The sequence below is a fragment of the Grampus griseus genome (genome assembly GCF_964374135.1).
Source record: "Grampus griseus genome assembly, chromosome: 13".
Classification (NCBI taxonomy): Eukaryota; Metazoa; Chordata; class Mammalia; order Artiodactyla; family Delphinidae; genus Grampus; species Grampus griseus.
The window spans coordinates 17,397,345-17,414,103 of NC_139007.1; the positions used below are offsets into that span (position 1 = coordinate 17,397,345).

Sequence of the window (16,759 nt, forward strand, 5' to 3'; positions counted from 1 at the left end):
TCAGTCGATGCAGAGAAAGCTTTCGACAAAATTCAACATCCATTTATGATAAAAACCCTGCAGAAAGTAGGCATAGAGGGAACTTTCCTCAACATAATAAAGGCCATATGTGACAAACCCACAGCCAACATCATCCTCAATGGTGAAAAACTGAAACCATTTCCTCTAAGATAAGGAACAAGACAAGGTTGCCCACTCTCACTACTATTATTCAACATAGTTTTGAAAGTTTTAGCCACAGCAATCAGAGAAGAAAAAGAAATAAAAGGAATCCAAATCAGAAAAGAAGTAAAGCTGTCACTGTTTGCAGATGACATGATACTGTACATAGAGAATCCTAAAGATGCTACCAGAAAACTATTAGAGCTAATCAATGAATTTGGTAAAGTAGCAGGATACAAAATGCACAGAAATCTCTGGCATTCCTATACACTAATGATGAAAAATCTGAAAGTGAAATTAAGAAAACACTCCCATTTACCACTGCAACAAAAAGAATAAAATACCTAGGAATAAACCTACCCAGGGAGACAAAAAACCTGTATGCAGAAAATTATAAGACACTGATGAAAGAAATTAAAGATGATACAAATAGATGGAGAGATATACCATGTTCTTGGATTGGAAGAATCAACATTGTGAAAATGACTCTACTACCCAAAGCAATCTACAGATTCAATGCAATCCCTATCAAACTACCAATGGCATTTTTCACAGAATTAGAACAAAAAATTTCACAGTTTGTATAGAAACACAAAAGACCCCGAATAGCCAAAGCAATCTTGAGAACGAAAAACGGAGCTGGAGGAATCAGGCTCCCTGACTTCAGACTATACTACAAAGCTACAGTAATCAAGACAGTATGGTACTGGCACAAAAACAGAAATATAGATCAAAGGGACAGGATAGAAAGCCCAGAGATAAACCTTTATCTTTGATAAAGGAGGCAAGAATATACAATGGAGAAAAGACAGCCTCTTCAATAAGTGGTGCTGGGAAAACTGGACAGCTACATGTAAAAGTATGAAATTAGAACACTCCCTAACACCATACACAAAAATAAACTCAAAATGGATTAAAGACCTAAATGTAAGGCCAGACACTATCAAACTCTTAGAGGAAAACATAGGCAGAACACTCTATGACATAAATCACAGCAAGATCCTTTTTGACCCACCTCCTAGAGAAATGGAAATAAAAATAAACAAATGGGACCTAATGAAACTTAAAAGCTTTCACACAGGAAAGGAAACCCTAAGCAAGACGAAAAGACAACCCTCAGAATGGGAGAAAATATTTGCAAATGAAGCAATTGACAAAGGATTAGTCACCAAAATTTACAAGCAGCTCATGCAGCTCAATATCAAAAAAACAAACAACCCAATCCAAAAATGGACAAAAGACCTAAATAGACATTTCTTCAAAGAAGATACACAGATTGCCAACAAACACATGAAAGAATGCTGAACATGATTAATCATTAGAGAAATGCAAATCAAAACTACAATGAGATACCATCTCACACCGGTCAGAATGGCCATCATCAAAAAATCTACAAACAATAAATGCCGGAGAGGGTGTGGAGAAAAGGGAACACTCTTGCACTGTTGTTGGGAATGTAAATTGATACAGCCACCATGGAGAACAGTATGGAGGTTCCTTAAAAAACTAAAAATAGAAGTACCATATGACTCAGCAATCCCACTACTGGGCATATACCCTGAGAAAACCATAATTCAAAAAGAGTCATGTGCCAAAATGTTCATTGCAGCTCTGTTTACAATAGCCAGGACATGGAAGCAACCTAAGTGTCCATCTACAGATGAATGGATAAAGAAGATGTGGCTCATATATACAATGGAATATTACTCAGCCATAAAAAGAATCGAAATTGAGTTATTTGTAGTGAGGTGGATGGACCTAGAGTCTGTCATACAGAGTGAAGTAAGTCAGAAAGAGAAAAATAAATACTGTATGCTAACACATATATATGGAATCTAAGAAGAAAAAAAAAGCTCATGAAGAACCTAGGGGCAAGACGGGAATAAAGACACGGACCTACTAGAGTATGGACTTGAGGATATGGGGAGAGGGAAGGGTAAGCTGTGACAAAGTGAGAGAGTGGCATGGACATATATACACTACCAAACGTAAAATAGATAGCTAGTGGGAAGCAACCGCATAGCACAGGGAGATCAGCTCGGTGCTTTGTGACCACCAGAGGGGTGGGATAGGGAGGGTGGGAGGGAGGGAAACGCAAGAGGGAAGAGATATGGGAACATATGTATATGTATAACTGATTCACTTTGTTATAAAGCAGAAACTAACACACCATTGTAAAGCAATTATACTCCAATAAAGATGTGAATGAATGAAAGAAAGGGAGGGAGGGAGGGAGGGAGGAAAGAAAGAAAGAAAGGAAAGAAAGGAAAGAAAGGAAAGAAAGAAAGAAAGAAGATTATGGCAAAGAAATATGTGGCTCAAAAGCCTAAAATGTTTATTAAAAAAACTTATTAACCTTTACTGTTAAACATTCCCATTGTTTTCTTCCCTTTCAAACTTTCAACGCTATTAGTCCTTTAATATACTGATAGATGATTCAGCAAGATCTGAAGAATTAAGTCATGGTAGACTTAAATTGACACGAACAATGTAATCTCACTAGACCAGTACTTCTCAACCTTTTTTCAGCCTGAGCTTCTTTCAGTACTTTCTAACTCTACCACCTCTGTATCCCTACCAACCAAAAAGATTTTCTCTGACTTCCTTCTGTAATTTGTATTATGAAAACAATAGCTGTGTTGAATATGTTTTTTTAAAAGTACATACTCCACCCAGACCAACTCTAATACTCTTCCCCCCCATTACTATACCATATTATTAGATTACCTTAGAAAAAGGATCAAAGGATAATGACAGAGTATTCTTTGTTCCCCACTTTCCTCCTTTCCATGTCTTGCATGTAATAAACTCATAACAAGTATTGATTGTAATGGTAATTTAAGAGAGCCTTCATTAACTTATCCCAGAAAGAGTGATTGCTGTTAGGAGTGTTAGACTTTACAAGTTTATTAGACTCTCTTTATTAATTTTATGGAAAGTTGACCCTAATCTCTAGAAGTTAGACCTTTAATTGAGATTATAATAGAATTTTTTTCCATATTAGCAATACGTAGTGATGTCAGTAGTAATCAAGAAGTGACTTCTTACTTTCTTAGGAAAGTAAGTTTTTCTCTCAAAATAAGATTGGAAGACATTAGTACTTCTTATATCTTGTGACAGTATCTGTGACCTACATGTATCTGAGGTTAAATAGGTAGATCAGCAGTTCTTTGGTTTCAGGACCCCATTACACTCTTTAAAAATATTGAGGATCCTAAAAATTCTTTTGCTTATGTAGGTTAGATCTATCTATGTTTATCATATTATAAATTAAAACTGGCAAATTTTAAGATATTTACTAATTCATTTAAAATAACAATAACAAAGTTATCACATGAGTACAAATATTTTATGAGAGTATTTTCCAACACGTTAAAAAAAATTAGTAGATTAGCATTGTTTTCTATTTTTTGAAAATCTCTTTAATGTCTGGTCTAATAGTAGAAAGCAGAATGCTCGTATCTACTTCAGCATTCACTCTGTTGTGATTTTTTTCTTTTGATTGAAGTATATGGATAAAATTTGATCTCACACAGATACTAGTTGGAAGAGGAAGGAGTATTTCAATAGCCTTTTTTGTTAAAATAGTATATTTTTCTTTGATACTACACCAAAACTCAACAAGCCATAGTTTTTTAAAAAATTAGTTGTAATATGAAGTCTAAAACCATATCAATGAACTTTTCGTAGTGTGTTTCATTAAAATCCACTGGTCTGTCTTGCACTTTGAATAGATCTTTTACCCGTACATGCTTTTGTAACATCATGATTGGTTGTTTGGAAAGTGTTGTTTTACTGAATTATGCATATGTCCCAAGTGTTAACACAGCAACAGTCACATTTACTAGTATCACCACTGATCTCATCAGTAAAGTTTGTTAGGTATTGGGAAGCTTTCAAGCCAGTTCGGTTCAGTTCAATATAATTTCAAGCCAAATACAAATTTTCCAAAATTCTAGTTTTCTCTTGGAAGCTTAAATTTTATTATTTGTAGTAATGAATATTAATTGTTTTCCCTTGAAGTGACAGGCTCAGTTTGTTTATTTTTGAGAAAATGTCTGCCAGGTGTCCAAGCCTGAATAATCATAGATCACATCAGTCATTCTTTCAGGTAAAAGTGATATTCTGTGACAAAAAGCTGGTAGTTCACCTCACAATTCAAATAGTCACACAAATGCTTTTTCTCGAGACATCCATCATGCTTCAGTTTACAGTAGGAGTGCTTTATGTATACTCCTTTCATTACACAGAATATTAAAAGGCAGGTACTCAAGAGTCAGTATTTAATAAAATAAATGTTTGCTGTTTAATCAGCATTCTTAAGTGAAAATGTTTTTTCTTTTTTTGTTTTTGACTTTTACTGTAAATACATAACAGTAAAAAATACAATGACTACAAGTACAGTGGATGCCACTGCTGGTACTGCTTCTTTTTGTGTTAAGATGCCAGCAGTTTTACCCAGTATTGCATGATCAGAGGAAATGTTAACACATCAAAAAAGGCAAATCACATCTTGGTATTGTTTTATATATTTTTTTTACCTGTGGTCCTCCTGAAAGGCTCTTAGAGATCCCCAGGAGTCTGGGAACCGCCGTTTGAGAATTGCTTAGGTGAATAGAAGACATCTGTGTTCAGATGCGTGACTGTATTTTGGCAGCTGTTGATGATCTGTGTTCTGTAACATGTCAGTTATTTCTCTAAGATTCCTTTAAACTAAGCAAGTTGGGTGAATTCCTTTCTAATACTGTCTGTCAAAAAGCATGGTGTAGTAAAAAGTTGGGTAGTCTGATTAAGGAGAGGTGCATTCACTATCAGCTGGGCACCAACAAGGCATTTAAGTACTTAGGCCCTGTGAGGCTCTGGTCCTTTATTCTAAAGTGGTTGTGAGACTAGGTGATTTCTACCATACCTTCTAATGCTCAAATTCCAAAATTCTATTCTAAAGTGATTATCTAGTAATATTCTTAAAATTGCCAGCAATTTAATTAACTGCTTTCCTTTTTTCTTTTAACTTGAACCCTTTTAGCTAAAACCAGATCTCCTTTAGTAAATCATATTTTAAACATCTAATTAAGGCTATTAGGAAAGAGACAAAAAAGTGAATTATTTCTCTTTAAAAGACCTTCAGTAAAATGAAAAAAAGAAATTAAGATTTGTTAAAGCTGGGTGATGGTTACAAAAAGGGTTCATTATATTGTTTTCTGTATTTCTCTGTGTTTGAAATACTACAGGATACAAATTTTAAAAAGAACAAGAAATGAAAGACTTGGAATTGATGAAGATAGTGAACTTCTGAAGAGTTTATTTATAGTCAGTTGACACCACTACGAATGTGAAAGACTAAAGGCATATTATTTTCTTGTGTCTGTCCCTTCTGGCTCCAATTTCTTTGTTTCTGACAGATTTTGCTAATATTGGATAGGATAAAAAACTTTAAAATGGAGGTTAAACTATTTCAGTTATAGTTTTAGGTATGCAACTAAATAGCTGTGTTATCCAGCTTTTCTGTTTCCTAATCTGTAACATGGAAGTAATAATTCCTGTGTTTGAAAGATCAAATGAGATAATGTTGTGTGAAAGTACCTCATAAACCCTCAAGTTCTGAATGTACTGTGAGGTAGTATTTTTTTAAAGAGGAAAGAAAGTAATATATTTTTGTATGTGATTAAGTACAACCACATTCCCAACTATTGCAGGCCACTCGACCAGACATGATAAGGATCTTGTCAGCAGCCCTGCACGTAGTATTAAGGAGGGATATGTCCCTGAACCGAAGACTTTATGCCTGGCTTCTCGGTAAGTGTTTGATGTGTGTGGTCTTAGCTAGGAAAGGATGAAGGGAAATTTTCCATACATAAGTATTATCAAGTTTATGTATGTCCTAAATTAAGAAACTAAAAGTTTACTTAAATAGATAATAAAAATAAAGACAGTATGAGTTGTGTATGGTATGAAGAAATCTCAAAAGCTTCTTAGTTGAAGAAGCTGTTTTAATCTATAGGTCATGTTCCCTTTGACAAGATTTTTTTCCCCTTATAAATTGAGGCTATTATACTCCAAGTATGTAGACAAAGAAGGATAAATTCATAATCAAAATAATGACATAATATCCAAAACTTGAAAGGAATCAGGACTAGTACTCCTGTCCCACACATGGTACCTGTCTCCCACTCAGGCAGTAAAATATTGTGTACACTTTGTTCTTCCATACTTTTTGTGAGTGTTTGGCCTGTCTTCACAACTCTTTACTGCCTAGAGTGAGAAGACACAATATAACTTATTTTGGATTTTCTGAATCTTCAGTTCTTTCACTGTTTGAAAAAAACCAAGATAATTCTGGAAGTTTACTATGATACTCACTTATGTATTGAATTGGTTTCCCTTTATTAAACTATCTAAAATGATCTCTCTTGCTGACATTGATTGGGCTACTAATTGGTAAGTGTTTAGTGCTGTTTTTGAGATATTTGCTGTTTTGGTATTTAGTGAACAACAGTTTTAAGAATTCCATTTTAATTTATTTTACAATTTGTTTCCATGGAGGTTTTGATAACAACGGTGCTATCATAGGACCCAGAAGCACAAGACACAGCAATCCTGAAGAACACGCTACTTACTATTTCACTACCTTTTCAAAAGAGTTGTTGGTTCAGGTAATGGATGCTTTCATTTTATTTTTTGGTTACTCCGTGACCACTGTAGTTACTCAACAAATAACAAATAAGACAAAGTCCTGCCTTGAATTAATTTACAGTTGAAGGGGTGGAGACAAGACTCACAAACTTCCTAAGAATGACTGTAACAAGCAAATGGCTGCAATGAAATAAGTAAGTAATGGTAAGCTAGACTCACTTCTGTGTAAGTCCTGAGATCTTTTTCTTCATTTACTTTGTTTTCATGAGTTCATCACAACATAGTTGCAGCTTCTCACCTGTCTGCCCTATGGAAGTTGGAGCTCTTCCAAAAATGAGCCAGGACCTGTGTTATTTACTCTGAAATTCCAGGGAAATTTGGGTTGCAACAAGAATTTAAATGTTAAAACTACTTTTGTAATGGAAATATTAAAATGATCTATAGGCTTATTTCATATTATTTTTACTTCAATTAAATTTATTCAAGATATCTTAAACTGAGAGAGTACATGGTATCTGAAACAGTTTGAAATAAGTGAAGTTATAAGAATACAGTTTTGAGTTACTAATGAGGAAATAATTGCATAATAGTAGATACTGCCATGATAATGAGTGATAGTTTGGGGCATGTTGACAGTCAAGAGGAACATTTTTATCTTTTAGGAAATCAGATAATTCATGAATTTATTTTTCTAGATTTTCTTCATATTTTCTCTAGAAAAAAAGGTGGAAAAGTTAAGCCCTTTCTTCTTCTGTCAAGAGAAATGAATATAACTTTTCTTTTCCCCCAGCAGAGGAAAAAAGCCAACTTCAGCAAAAGAACTTCAGAAAAGCAATAGGAGATGTAAATCTCTGTTTACATATGGTTGTATATAAAAATATTTTTCTTAAGAAAAAATTTTTGAATTTGTTTACTTAAATGACTAATGTACTTTTTCTTCTTTGAAGGCAATGGTGGGGATCTTACAAGTGAATGGATTTGGAGAAGAGAGCACTTTAATGCAGGATCTAAAACCTTTTCGTATTTTAATCAGTTTACTGGACAAACCTGAGCTAGGTAATATATACTATCCTAACTATCCTAGGGCGTAAGATCATATGTGGTTGTTTTGTATTGCTTCATGATAAATATAAGACAAAGTCATTACTTAGAAAAATTTCTGTATTTTGAGGTGGCCTTTAAATACAGGTTCTCAACAATTCCTTACCTAAAATTCACTCTAGAACATTAAGAAGATACAGATGTACATTCAGCTGGTATGTTATCATATGTCTACCCTGTACTACGTAGGTAGCAGAGGAGTCACCTTAAAGGTGCTCTCTAAGCCCCTCTTAATCCTGATTAAGGTACTGAAATCGAAACACTGATGATCTGTCATGACTATCTTATAGTTCACAGAATTCAAGGATTTGAGCAAAAGTATTTTAGTCATACCCCTCAACCTTCTTCCCCACATCCCCTTTGTTTTATGTGTTTTCCCTTTCTCCACTGTGTACTTCTTATATACTAGATCTCTTGGGAAGATAGTTACGGCACCTGAGACAGAAATTAAGAAAAACTGAAAATATTAGCAATGATAAAGTGAAATAATTATGTAGTTTTATTAAATTATGTGCAGAAGTTTTTTTTCTTCTTTTTTTTAATGTACAGAAGTTTTAGCAAATATGCATAAGTTCTCTCACCAACTCTTAAAAGAAAAATGAAAACATTTAAATATAAAAATAACTTGAGTTGTACCAGTGGCTCTATTACATGGCAATAGATGGAAGTTCAGGAAGTTTTCTGAGGAGATTGGCGTCTCTTATAGCAGTAAAGTTTAGCCTTGTGCACCTTTGTATTATTTTAATCAATAATAGTAATATAAGTTACATTCATTGAGTACTCATTGTATTCCGGGAACCATGCTACCCATCTTACAGAATTTTTCCTGACCCTTACACTGATAGTCCCATAAGTTTGCTATTATCCTCATTCTGCATGAAGAAACCAAAGCTGAAAGAAGTTAAATAACTTGTCCAAGCTAATAGAGCTATTAACTGGCAAAACCAGTTTCCCTGATTTTGTCATTTCTATTACATCAACCTATATAGTTAGATAAACATTTGTTCAGTTCTTTGCTATTTTACTGTTAGCCTCTCAGGATGTGAAGTTTAGTTTCACTTCTGGAAAAAACATTATTTTTTCAAAATACCTGTTTTAAAGCATACTTTAATTGTGCCAATTTGTAGATAATCATGATTTGTAGTACTAATTATTGTCTTTAATATGTATATTAATTTTAGGACCTGTAATTCTAGAAGACGTCCTCATTGAAGTGTTTAGAACATTATATTCTCAGTGTAAAGCAGAATTGGATCTTCAGATGGAACCGCCCTTCAGCAAGGATCATGCTCAGTTAAGCAGGTGGATTACCAAAAAATTAAGCATGGCACAAAGGTCCTCCTTTATTAATATTTGTAAAGTAGACATTGCTATATGAAATTTGTGTTATGAATGAGTGAGTTTGATTTAAAGTATCGCTATATTTTAGTAATGTGAACTCTCATAATTAACTGCACTGACCTTTCAAACAGGCATGTGTAGCATGAGTGCTGTGTACAATGCCACCACCTTCCAGGGTTGGTTCTCAGCCTCACCAGTTTAGAAAACTAAATTTTAGCAGTTAATGTGAAGATATAGATTCCAGGGAATTCATTCACACTTATCAAACTCACAAGAGATTAGCTTTCACATGTCAGTTAATAATGAAAGCTGTACCTTGCTTGGTAACCAGGCCTGGTAGTTTGCACAGGGTAGTGCCCTCTTCGTGCCTTGACACACTCAGGAGACCAAAGCATAGATCAGAAGAAGACTTGACCACAGAATTAAATGAATCAGAGGGCACTAGGCGTTCTTTAAAGACTTTTTTTCAAGTGATGGTTCTTTCTTCTTTCAAATTATTTCTATATATATATGTGTGTGTGTGTATATATACACATTTTTTTTTTAATCCCTGGGAGAAGTCATATAACATTAGCATATCCTCTTCTCTAAGTCAGTGGTAGATACATGCTGACAAAGTCTTACTTTTTCATTTCTTCTCTACTTTAAAGAGCCTACCTGTTTTCCAGTCTCATTTATCATTATGACAGAGGATCCAGGACAACAATTTCTTTTACATACTTTGCATAATTTTATTTTATTAATTAATTAATTAATTTTTTTTGGCTGCACTGCGTGGCTTGTGGGATCTTAGTTCCCTGACCAGGGATTGAACCTGGGCAGAGTCTTAACTACTGGACCACCAGGGAATTCTCACTTTGCATTTTATTAGTGTCACCTTGGTGACACTTTGGAGATAACCTGGGCTTTCCTAAAGCATACTTTTATATATTAAAACTTTTTAAGACAGTTTTTGATTTCTGATAAATATAATCCCCTCTGATTTTTGTTTGAGCAGTTAATATTGACTAACCTTGTACTCTGTTTCATTCTGTACACTGCCTGATAATTTATTTTGTCCCATAGAGTATTTAATTAGCCTTTCGTGCTATAACATGCTAGTTGTATTGACAGTACATCACTATATAGAAAAATAATTGTTTTAATCGTTAGAAAGGGTGACAGGAGATGGTAGTTAGGTGGGTATTTAATGGGCTAGAGGGCTCCCACTTGAAATAACGAAGTTATTTTTCCCTGATGGAATTACAGTAAAAGTGGCTATTGACAGGATTACTTCTTTTTGTTGTTATTGTTTTTTCAACCTAAAAATAATAATTTGATTGAAACTCACCAAGATAAACTTAACCTTTCTCAAACAAATCCTGAATAGTACAGGAAAGCAGAGAAAATTCTTTCAGAATCAAGGCTGTCAAAATCAAATCACCGGGCCTTCCCTGGTGGCGCAGTAGTTAAGAATCCGTCTGCCAATACAGGCGACATGGGTTTGAACCCTGGTCCAGGAAGATCCCACATGCCGCGGAGCAACTAAGCCCATGTGCTACAACTACTGAGCCTGCACTCTAGAGCCCGCAAGCCACAACTACTGAACCTGCGTGACACAACTACTGAAGCCCGTGCACCTAGAGCTCCACAAGAGAAGCCACCGCAATAAGAAGCCTGCTCACCACAACGAAGAGTAGCCCTTGCTCACCACAACTAGAGAAAGCCCGCACGCAGCAACGAAGACCCAACATAACCAAAGATTAATTAATTAATTAATTTTTTAAAAATCACTCCGTTTATATGTGTCAAGGGAAACAAAGGAATTTAATGCCAAATTCACCATCAGGCTCTCAAAATAGTTCAAAAAGAACTTCTTGTTCTTCTGCTGAAAGCACAGCTATTTTTCTTATGCAAGGTTAATTTCTGATCTTGATCATACATTTGAGTTATGAAAACTCAAATTTGGAAAAATAACTACACATAAAGTGATAAAGTGACAGTAGATAAAAATTATTTGTTGCAATATTCTCACTAGCAAGTTTTCTAGCAAATACTTAGGAATATGTACTCCCCTAACAACATTCCACTCACATTTAAATTTGAAAAAGTAGATGTTATATTTATCAGTTTTTGTTTTTTCTTTTTTTTTAGTAAATTAAGGGAAAATAAGAAAACAGCAGAACTGATTAAAACTGCCAACCTTCTCTTTAATTCCTTTGAGCCTTATTATATGTGGGATTATGTTGCACGTTGGTTTGAAGAATGTTGTAGGTACGTTAAACTGTTTTATTCATTTTCATTTAATAGCATTCAAAGCCAGTCTTTGTTATTTTTTTTTAAGTTCTTGAGTTTAATGAAAAGAATGTTCTTTTATACATTTTACTACTACTACTGACAACTATCATTTAATGGCCATAATCTGTCTCTACCATGTCACTCTAGAATACAGAATCATTGATCGTATTATCTTAGATTTGAAAAGGAGTTTAGAGATGAGTTATTCAATCACCAGCATAGATGAAAGATTTTCCCTCTCCAATCTATAGTAATCCAGTTTTTCTTTGTTGCAGAGAAAGTAGCAAATTTGTGGCTGGTGCCTCAGCACACTTTCCCAAAATGCTTCTCACTTTGAATAACAAAAAGGTCCTCGGTCACTTTTATGTTTTTAAAAACATAGAACCAGCCCATATTATCATCCACTCCTTAGGTCGTAAAGCTTAAAAAATGCTCAGAAAACCCAGTAATACTAGTGAACCTGGGTAGACTTTCTGTCTGGATTCTAGACCAAATTCTCTCAGCAGCAGATTAACCTCTCAAGCCTTGGGAGCATAGAGTCAACAAGTAAGCACTTATGATCTCGGGATTAGAAGTCTTTTATAAATATAAAATTAATCCCTTTAACGATTTAGAAAGTTGCTTGCTTACTCATTGAACAGCTACTGCGCACCCAGTGGAAAGGCACTATGCTAGACGTATAGACAGTGCCTGTCTTCAAAGAGCTCACAGCAGGAACAAGTAAGACATGCTCATGCATATTCCTAGTACTGTATTAAACTAAAGGTTACAGGTGCCTTAAGAGAGAGATTGAGATGTGGTAGGAATGTAGAGGAATTGTGGGTGTCTTTTCACCACCTGGCCCTGGCCCAGGTTTCTACTTTGTTTTCACATTCACAAACATACACATATACCCTTCTCTAGCTAACCTGGACTATTCCTTGAACAACATTAACTGAGCCTTCAGTGATGCTGCTGAGCTTTCACTCATGTTATTTTTTTGGAAATATTCTTCTCCCTAGTCCATCTGGTAAGGTCCTATAAAGAGGTCACCCTGTTTCAGAAGCCTTCTATGACTCCCTCAAATCTCCCATCAGAGTCAGCTTCTCCTACCCTATCACATTGTTAGGTTATTTGTCTATAGGCTTATATTTCTTGCTGGCTAGGGACTGTAGCATATTCTTACTTTGTGTCTTCAGAGTGTAGGGCAGTGTATGGGCAGATAGGATTAATGTGATTTAATGTGCATATTTGTTGGAGGAATAATCTCTACTACTTGTATCAGAAGAGGCTTCTTAGAGGAGGTACCATTTGAAGGATGGCTGCATTCTGGATGTGAGAGAATGAGGCTGGGAGAGGGTGCCTATCCAGGGGGACAGGTTGGTATGAACAAAGGCCCTGAGGTTAGAAATCAAGCAGCAGATAGTCCATTTTAACTAGGAGATGAGATCTGTAGTGGGCGAAATAGGAAATAAGTCCCAAATAGAACCATCCAGAACACTTGGAAGTTCAGGATGGGTGTCATAGGGAGAGGTTCAGCCTAGGAATCTTGCTTTGGGAATTTTCCATGGAGAGATACAGTAGTGTCCTAGGGGAAAGGGAACATACTTCATCACAAGAAGTTAACCGTGTGCATCCCAATGTTGATATGACTCATTTAAAGAACAATGATATCATCACATGTATTCACATCACTTGATAGGATACTTGATAAAGTGAATTTTGTCCTTTTAGGAGGACACAGCATGCCAGACTTCAGAGTGGGCCTGGAGATGTTAACGACTCATCTGAGTTACAGCTGACCAATTTCTGCTTACTGGTGGATTTTTTGTTGGATATAGTTTCTTTGGTAAGATCACCCTGGTGAAAAAATATTGAGGAAATGTAATAACATAGTTCAAATATTTCATTTTGGAAATAGACCTCATCTTCAAATAAATATCATTTTTTAAATTAAATTGATTTTCCCCCTTTTGGTATAGCATTTTAAATAAAATTTTTGAAATGTTTTGTCCTCTGACATACATTATATGTAATACATATACCATTCTTATATAATACATGGAATATATTTCATAATTGCATGTTATTGAAGTCTTACATGTTTAGTATATAATAGTCTAATGCTGCATTTGTATTCATTAATGATTCTATTAAATGAAGACTGTTGGAAATCTTTTCCCCTTTTCTCTCCTCAATTCTTTGCTTTCTCATTTTGAAGCCTACTAGAAGTATGAGGGTGCTGTGTCAGGTATGACATTCAGCCTGTTTTGTTTTTAACTGATTGTATTCACTTTTGTTATGTTATAATTTCAGTAATGTAACAGATAAAACTGGGGTTCTTTTATAGTACATGCTTCGAAGTACTTAAATTGAGAATTTGGGAATAGAAATTTTATGTCATTAATAATAAGTGACCATACAATGTTAATTAAGAGCATGGTACATATAAAATGAGTAAAATTATTTCTTTTTCTTATTTATTAATAAATTAAAAATTAAATAACATAACTTTGGAGTTATACACTGTATAAACTTCTGTCACTTCGCTTTTATTTTCAGGAGACTTATATTGAAATCCAGACAGAACACTTGCCCCAGTTGCTGCTCAGGATGATATCTGCCCTGACAAGCCACCTCCAGACATTGCACTTGACTGAACTCACAGATTCTCTCAGGCTTTGCTCAAAGATCCTTAGCAAGGTTCAGCCTCCTCTGTTATCTGCCAGCACTGGAGGTGTGTTGCAGTTTCCAAATGGGCAGAACAACTCAGTCAAGGAGTGGGAAGACAAAAAGGTAACGTTTTGCTGTTATTTTTGGTACTAGACCAATTATATTTCTTCAAGGCAGAACAGTTTCTAACTAACATCACTTAACACATATTCATTTAAATATTCGTCAATCTTTCCTAGTTCCCAGTGTTGTGGCAGTAGACTGTCTTGTTGGCTTTTTTTTGGCTCTAGTGCAATTTAACTGTCTATATCCACACTTTGCAAAAGAAATATAACACAAGCAACATATATAATTTAAAATTTTCTGGTAGCTACAGTAAAAAAAAAAAAAATAGAACAGGTGAAAATAATTTTAATTGTATTTTACTTGGCCCATTAGAGCTACTATATTACCATTTCAACATGTAATCAATATAAAACTGATGTAACATAAAAAAATACTAGTCAGATATTTTACATTCTTTTTTGTACTGTCTTCAAAATTCCACTGTGTATTTTATACTTACAGCACATTCAAATATTAAATTTTTATTAGAAGTACTTGATCTATACTTAATTTCATAAAATTTACATTTAAAAATTAAATTCTCATACCCAGGTTGTTCAAAACATACTTAAAAGTTTTCTCAGAACTAAATTAAGGATCACTTTTAAAACTTTAATTAAAATTAATTGCATTAAAAAATTTAGTTTCTTTGTCAGATCAGCCACATTTTAAGAGCTCAATAGCCACATGTTGCTAGTAACTATCCTATTAAGCAGCAGGTTTATAATCCAAACTTTATTGGTCCTTTTCATATATATACACTAAGTTTTTGACATGTTCTTCTTGAAATCCAGAATCTTTTTGCTCTCTTCAGTCTTCCAGATTCTTAATGCTTACTTTATGATGTTGAATAGAATTGTAACACAGTTGACCCTTGAGCAACACAGGTCTGAACTGAGTGGGTCCACTTATATGTGGATTTTTTTTTTTCAATAATTATATTGGAAAATGTTTTGGAGATTTGTGACTCTCTTTTGGAGATTTGAGAAAACTCTCAGACAAACCGCACAGCCTAGAAAAATCACAAAAATTAAGAAAAAGTTAGGTGTGTCATGAATGCATAAAATATACATAGATATACATATAACATACAAAATATGTTTTAATATATTATTTATGTTATCAGTAAGGCTTCCAGACAACAGTAAGCTTTTAGAAGTTAAGTTTTGGTGGTATCAAAAGTTACATGTGGATTTTTGACTGTATAGGGGTTCGGTACCTCTAACCCCTTCATTGCTCAGAGTCAACTATAATTTTAATGTCTGGCACTAGTAACATATTTAAATACCTATGAAATAGGTGTGGAAAAATCAGAAATTTAAAAGCTTTCAGGTTTATAATATTACATGTACTTTTTAGTAAATAGTAATGAAAACATTCACAGAATCATGTAATTTCGTTGAATTTAGGCACAGGGGCACTATGTCAAAAACAAGATTTAAAAATTTCTAGCATATAAGGTCATTACCTAAATCCTGTGGTTGTATAGTTGCCCTTACTTTTTTTTCAGTTGCTTTTTAATTTTGTCAGCCAGGCAAAATACATTATCAGGATGATCTCATACAGCCTTTTCCATCAAGTCTTAACTCTAGAACTTTTTTCTTGGACCTTCTAAATATATTGCCTTTCATGTATGAAATGAACATTACCCTCAAACAATTTAAATATATCCCAGGATTATCCCACATAAACTAAAACTAGTTTGTCTTATTTTCCTTCCTACCTGCTTCTTACTTATATGTGAGAGATATTGATTCTATTGTTGGACAGTTCATTTTGTTGTGCTCTTTTTCCTTAATTTATGCCTCTAGGATCTTAGGAATAAAACTAAAATAGATATTAGCTGTTATTGGTTTGGTTTTTATTTGAATGAGATTAGTGAAAGTAGGGGAGGGACCTTAGCAGTCTCTCAATAACATATTCAAATATGTGAATATTTACTATGTAGAAAACATCTGGAGGCACTTTATCGGTGGTTACAGGTAAAGTAAATGGGAACACCCATTCATATTAAATGAAAGAATTAAATAATACACTTTTTTAATATAATCGTTGATTAACCTTAGATATGCTTCCCCCCCTCACCCTTTGGTCGTCCTGCCTGTTCCCAGGATTTCTATGTTCTTTTCTATTTTTTACTGAAGCACAATGGTATTATCTTCACTGAGATGTCTAATATTGATCATATTTGAAAGCTGAGAGTATTTTCAGTATTCCTTTTTTTGAAATTGTAATTGAAGGACTGATTCTTTTAAAAATTATAAATCTTAATTTTTTCTCCATGCACTTAGTACATTTTTGTAAAATCAGTGTATTGCATCTCTATACCCAAATGTAATTCCTTTCTATTTTCAGAAAGATATTTTACTATAAAATAATCTGAACTATAGTTCCATAATATAGACCATACAACTGTTATAAATGTATGCAGGTGTAACTGAATTTATAGCATGAATTCTATTAATGTAATATCATCCATTGTTTTATA

General features: G+C 34.2%; 1 protein-coding gene across 3 annotated transcripts in view; it reads left to right on the forward strand.

Moving 5' to 3' along the window:
* Positions 1-16,759, forward strand: part of DOP1A (DOP1 leucine zipper like protein A) — a 109,920-nt gene that overhangs the window by 42,177 nt on the left and 50,984 nt on the right. For all 3 annotated transcript variants that reach the window (XM_082668611.1, XM_082668609.1, XM_082668610.1), the window contains 7 exons: positions 5,859-5,958; positions 6,706-6,815; positions 7,743-7,851; positions 9,078-9,198; positions 11,371-11,490; positions 13,228-13,342; positions 14,056-14,289. In XM_082668611.1, the coding sequence (XP_082524737.1) occupies positions 5,859-5,958; positions 6,706-6,815; positions 7,743-7,851; positions 9,078-9,198; positions 11,371-11,490; positions 13,228-13,342; positions 14,056-14,289 (909 nt within the window). The remainder of the gene's footprint in view (positions 1-5,858; positions 5,959-6,705; positions 6,816-7,742; positions 7,852-9,077; positions 9,199-11,370; positions 11,491-13,227; positions 13,343-14,055; positions 14,290-16,759) is intronic.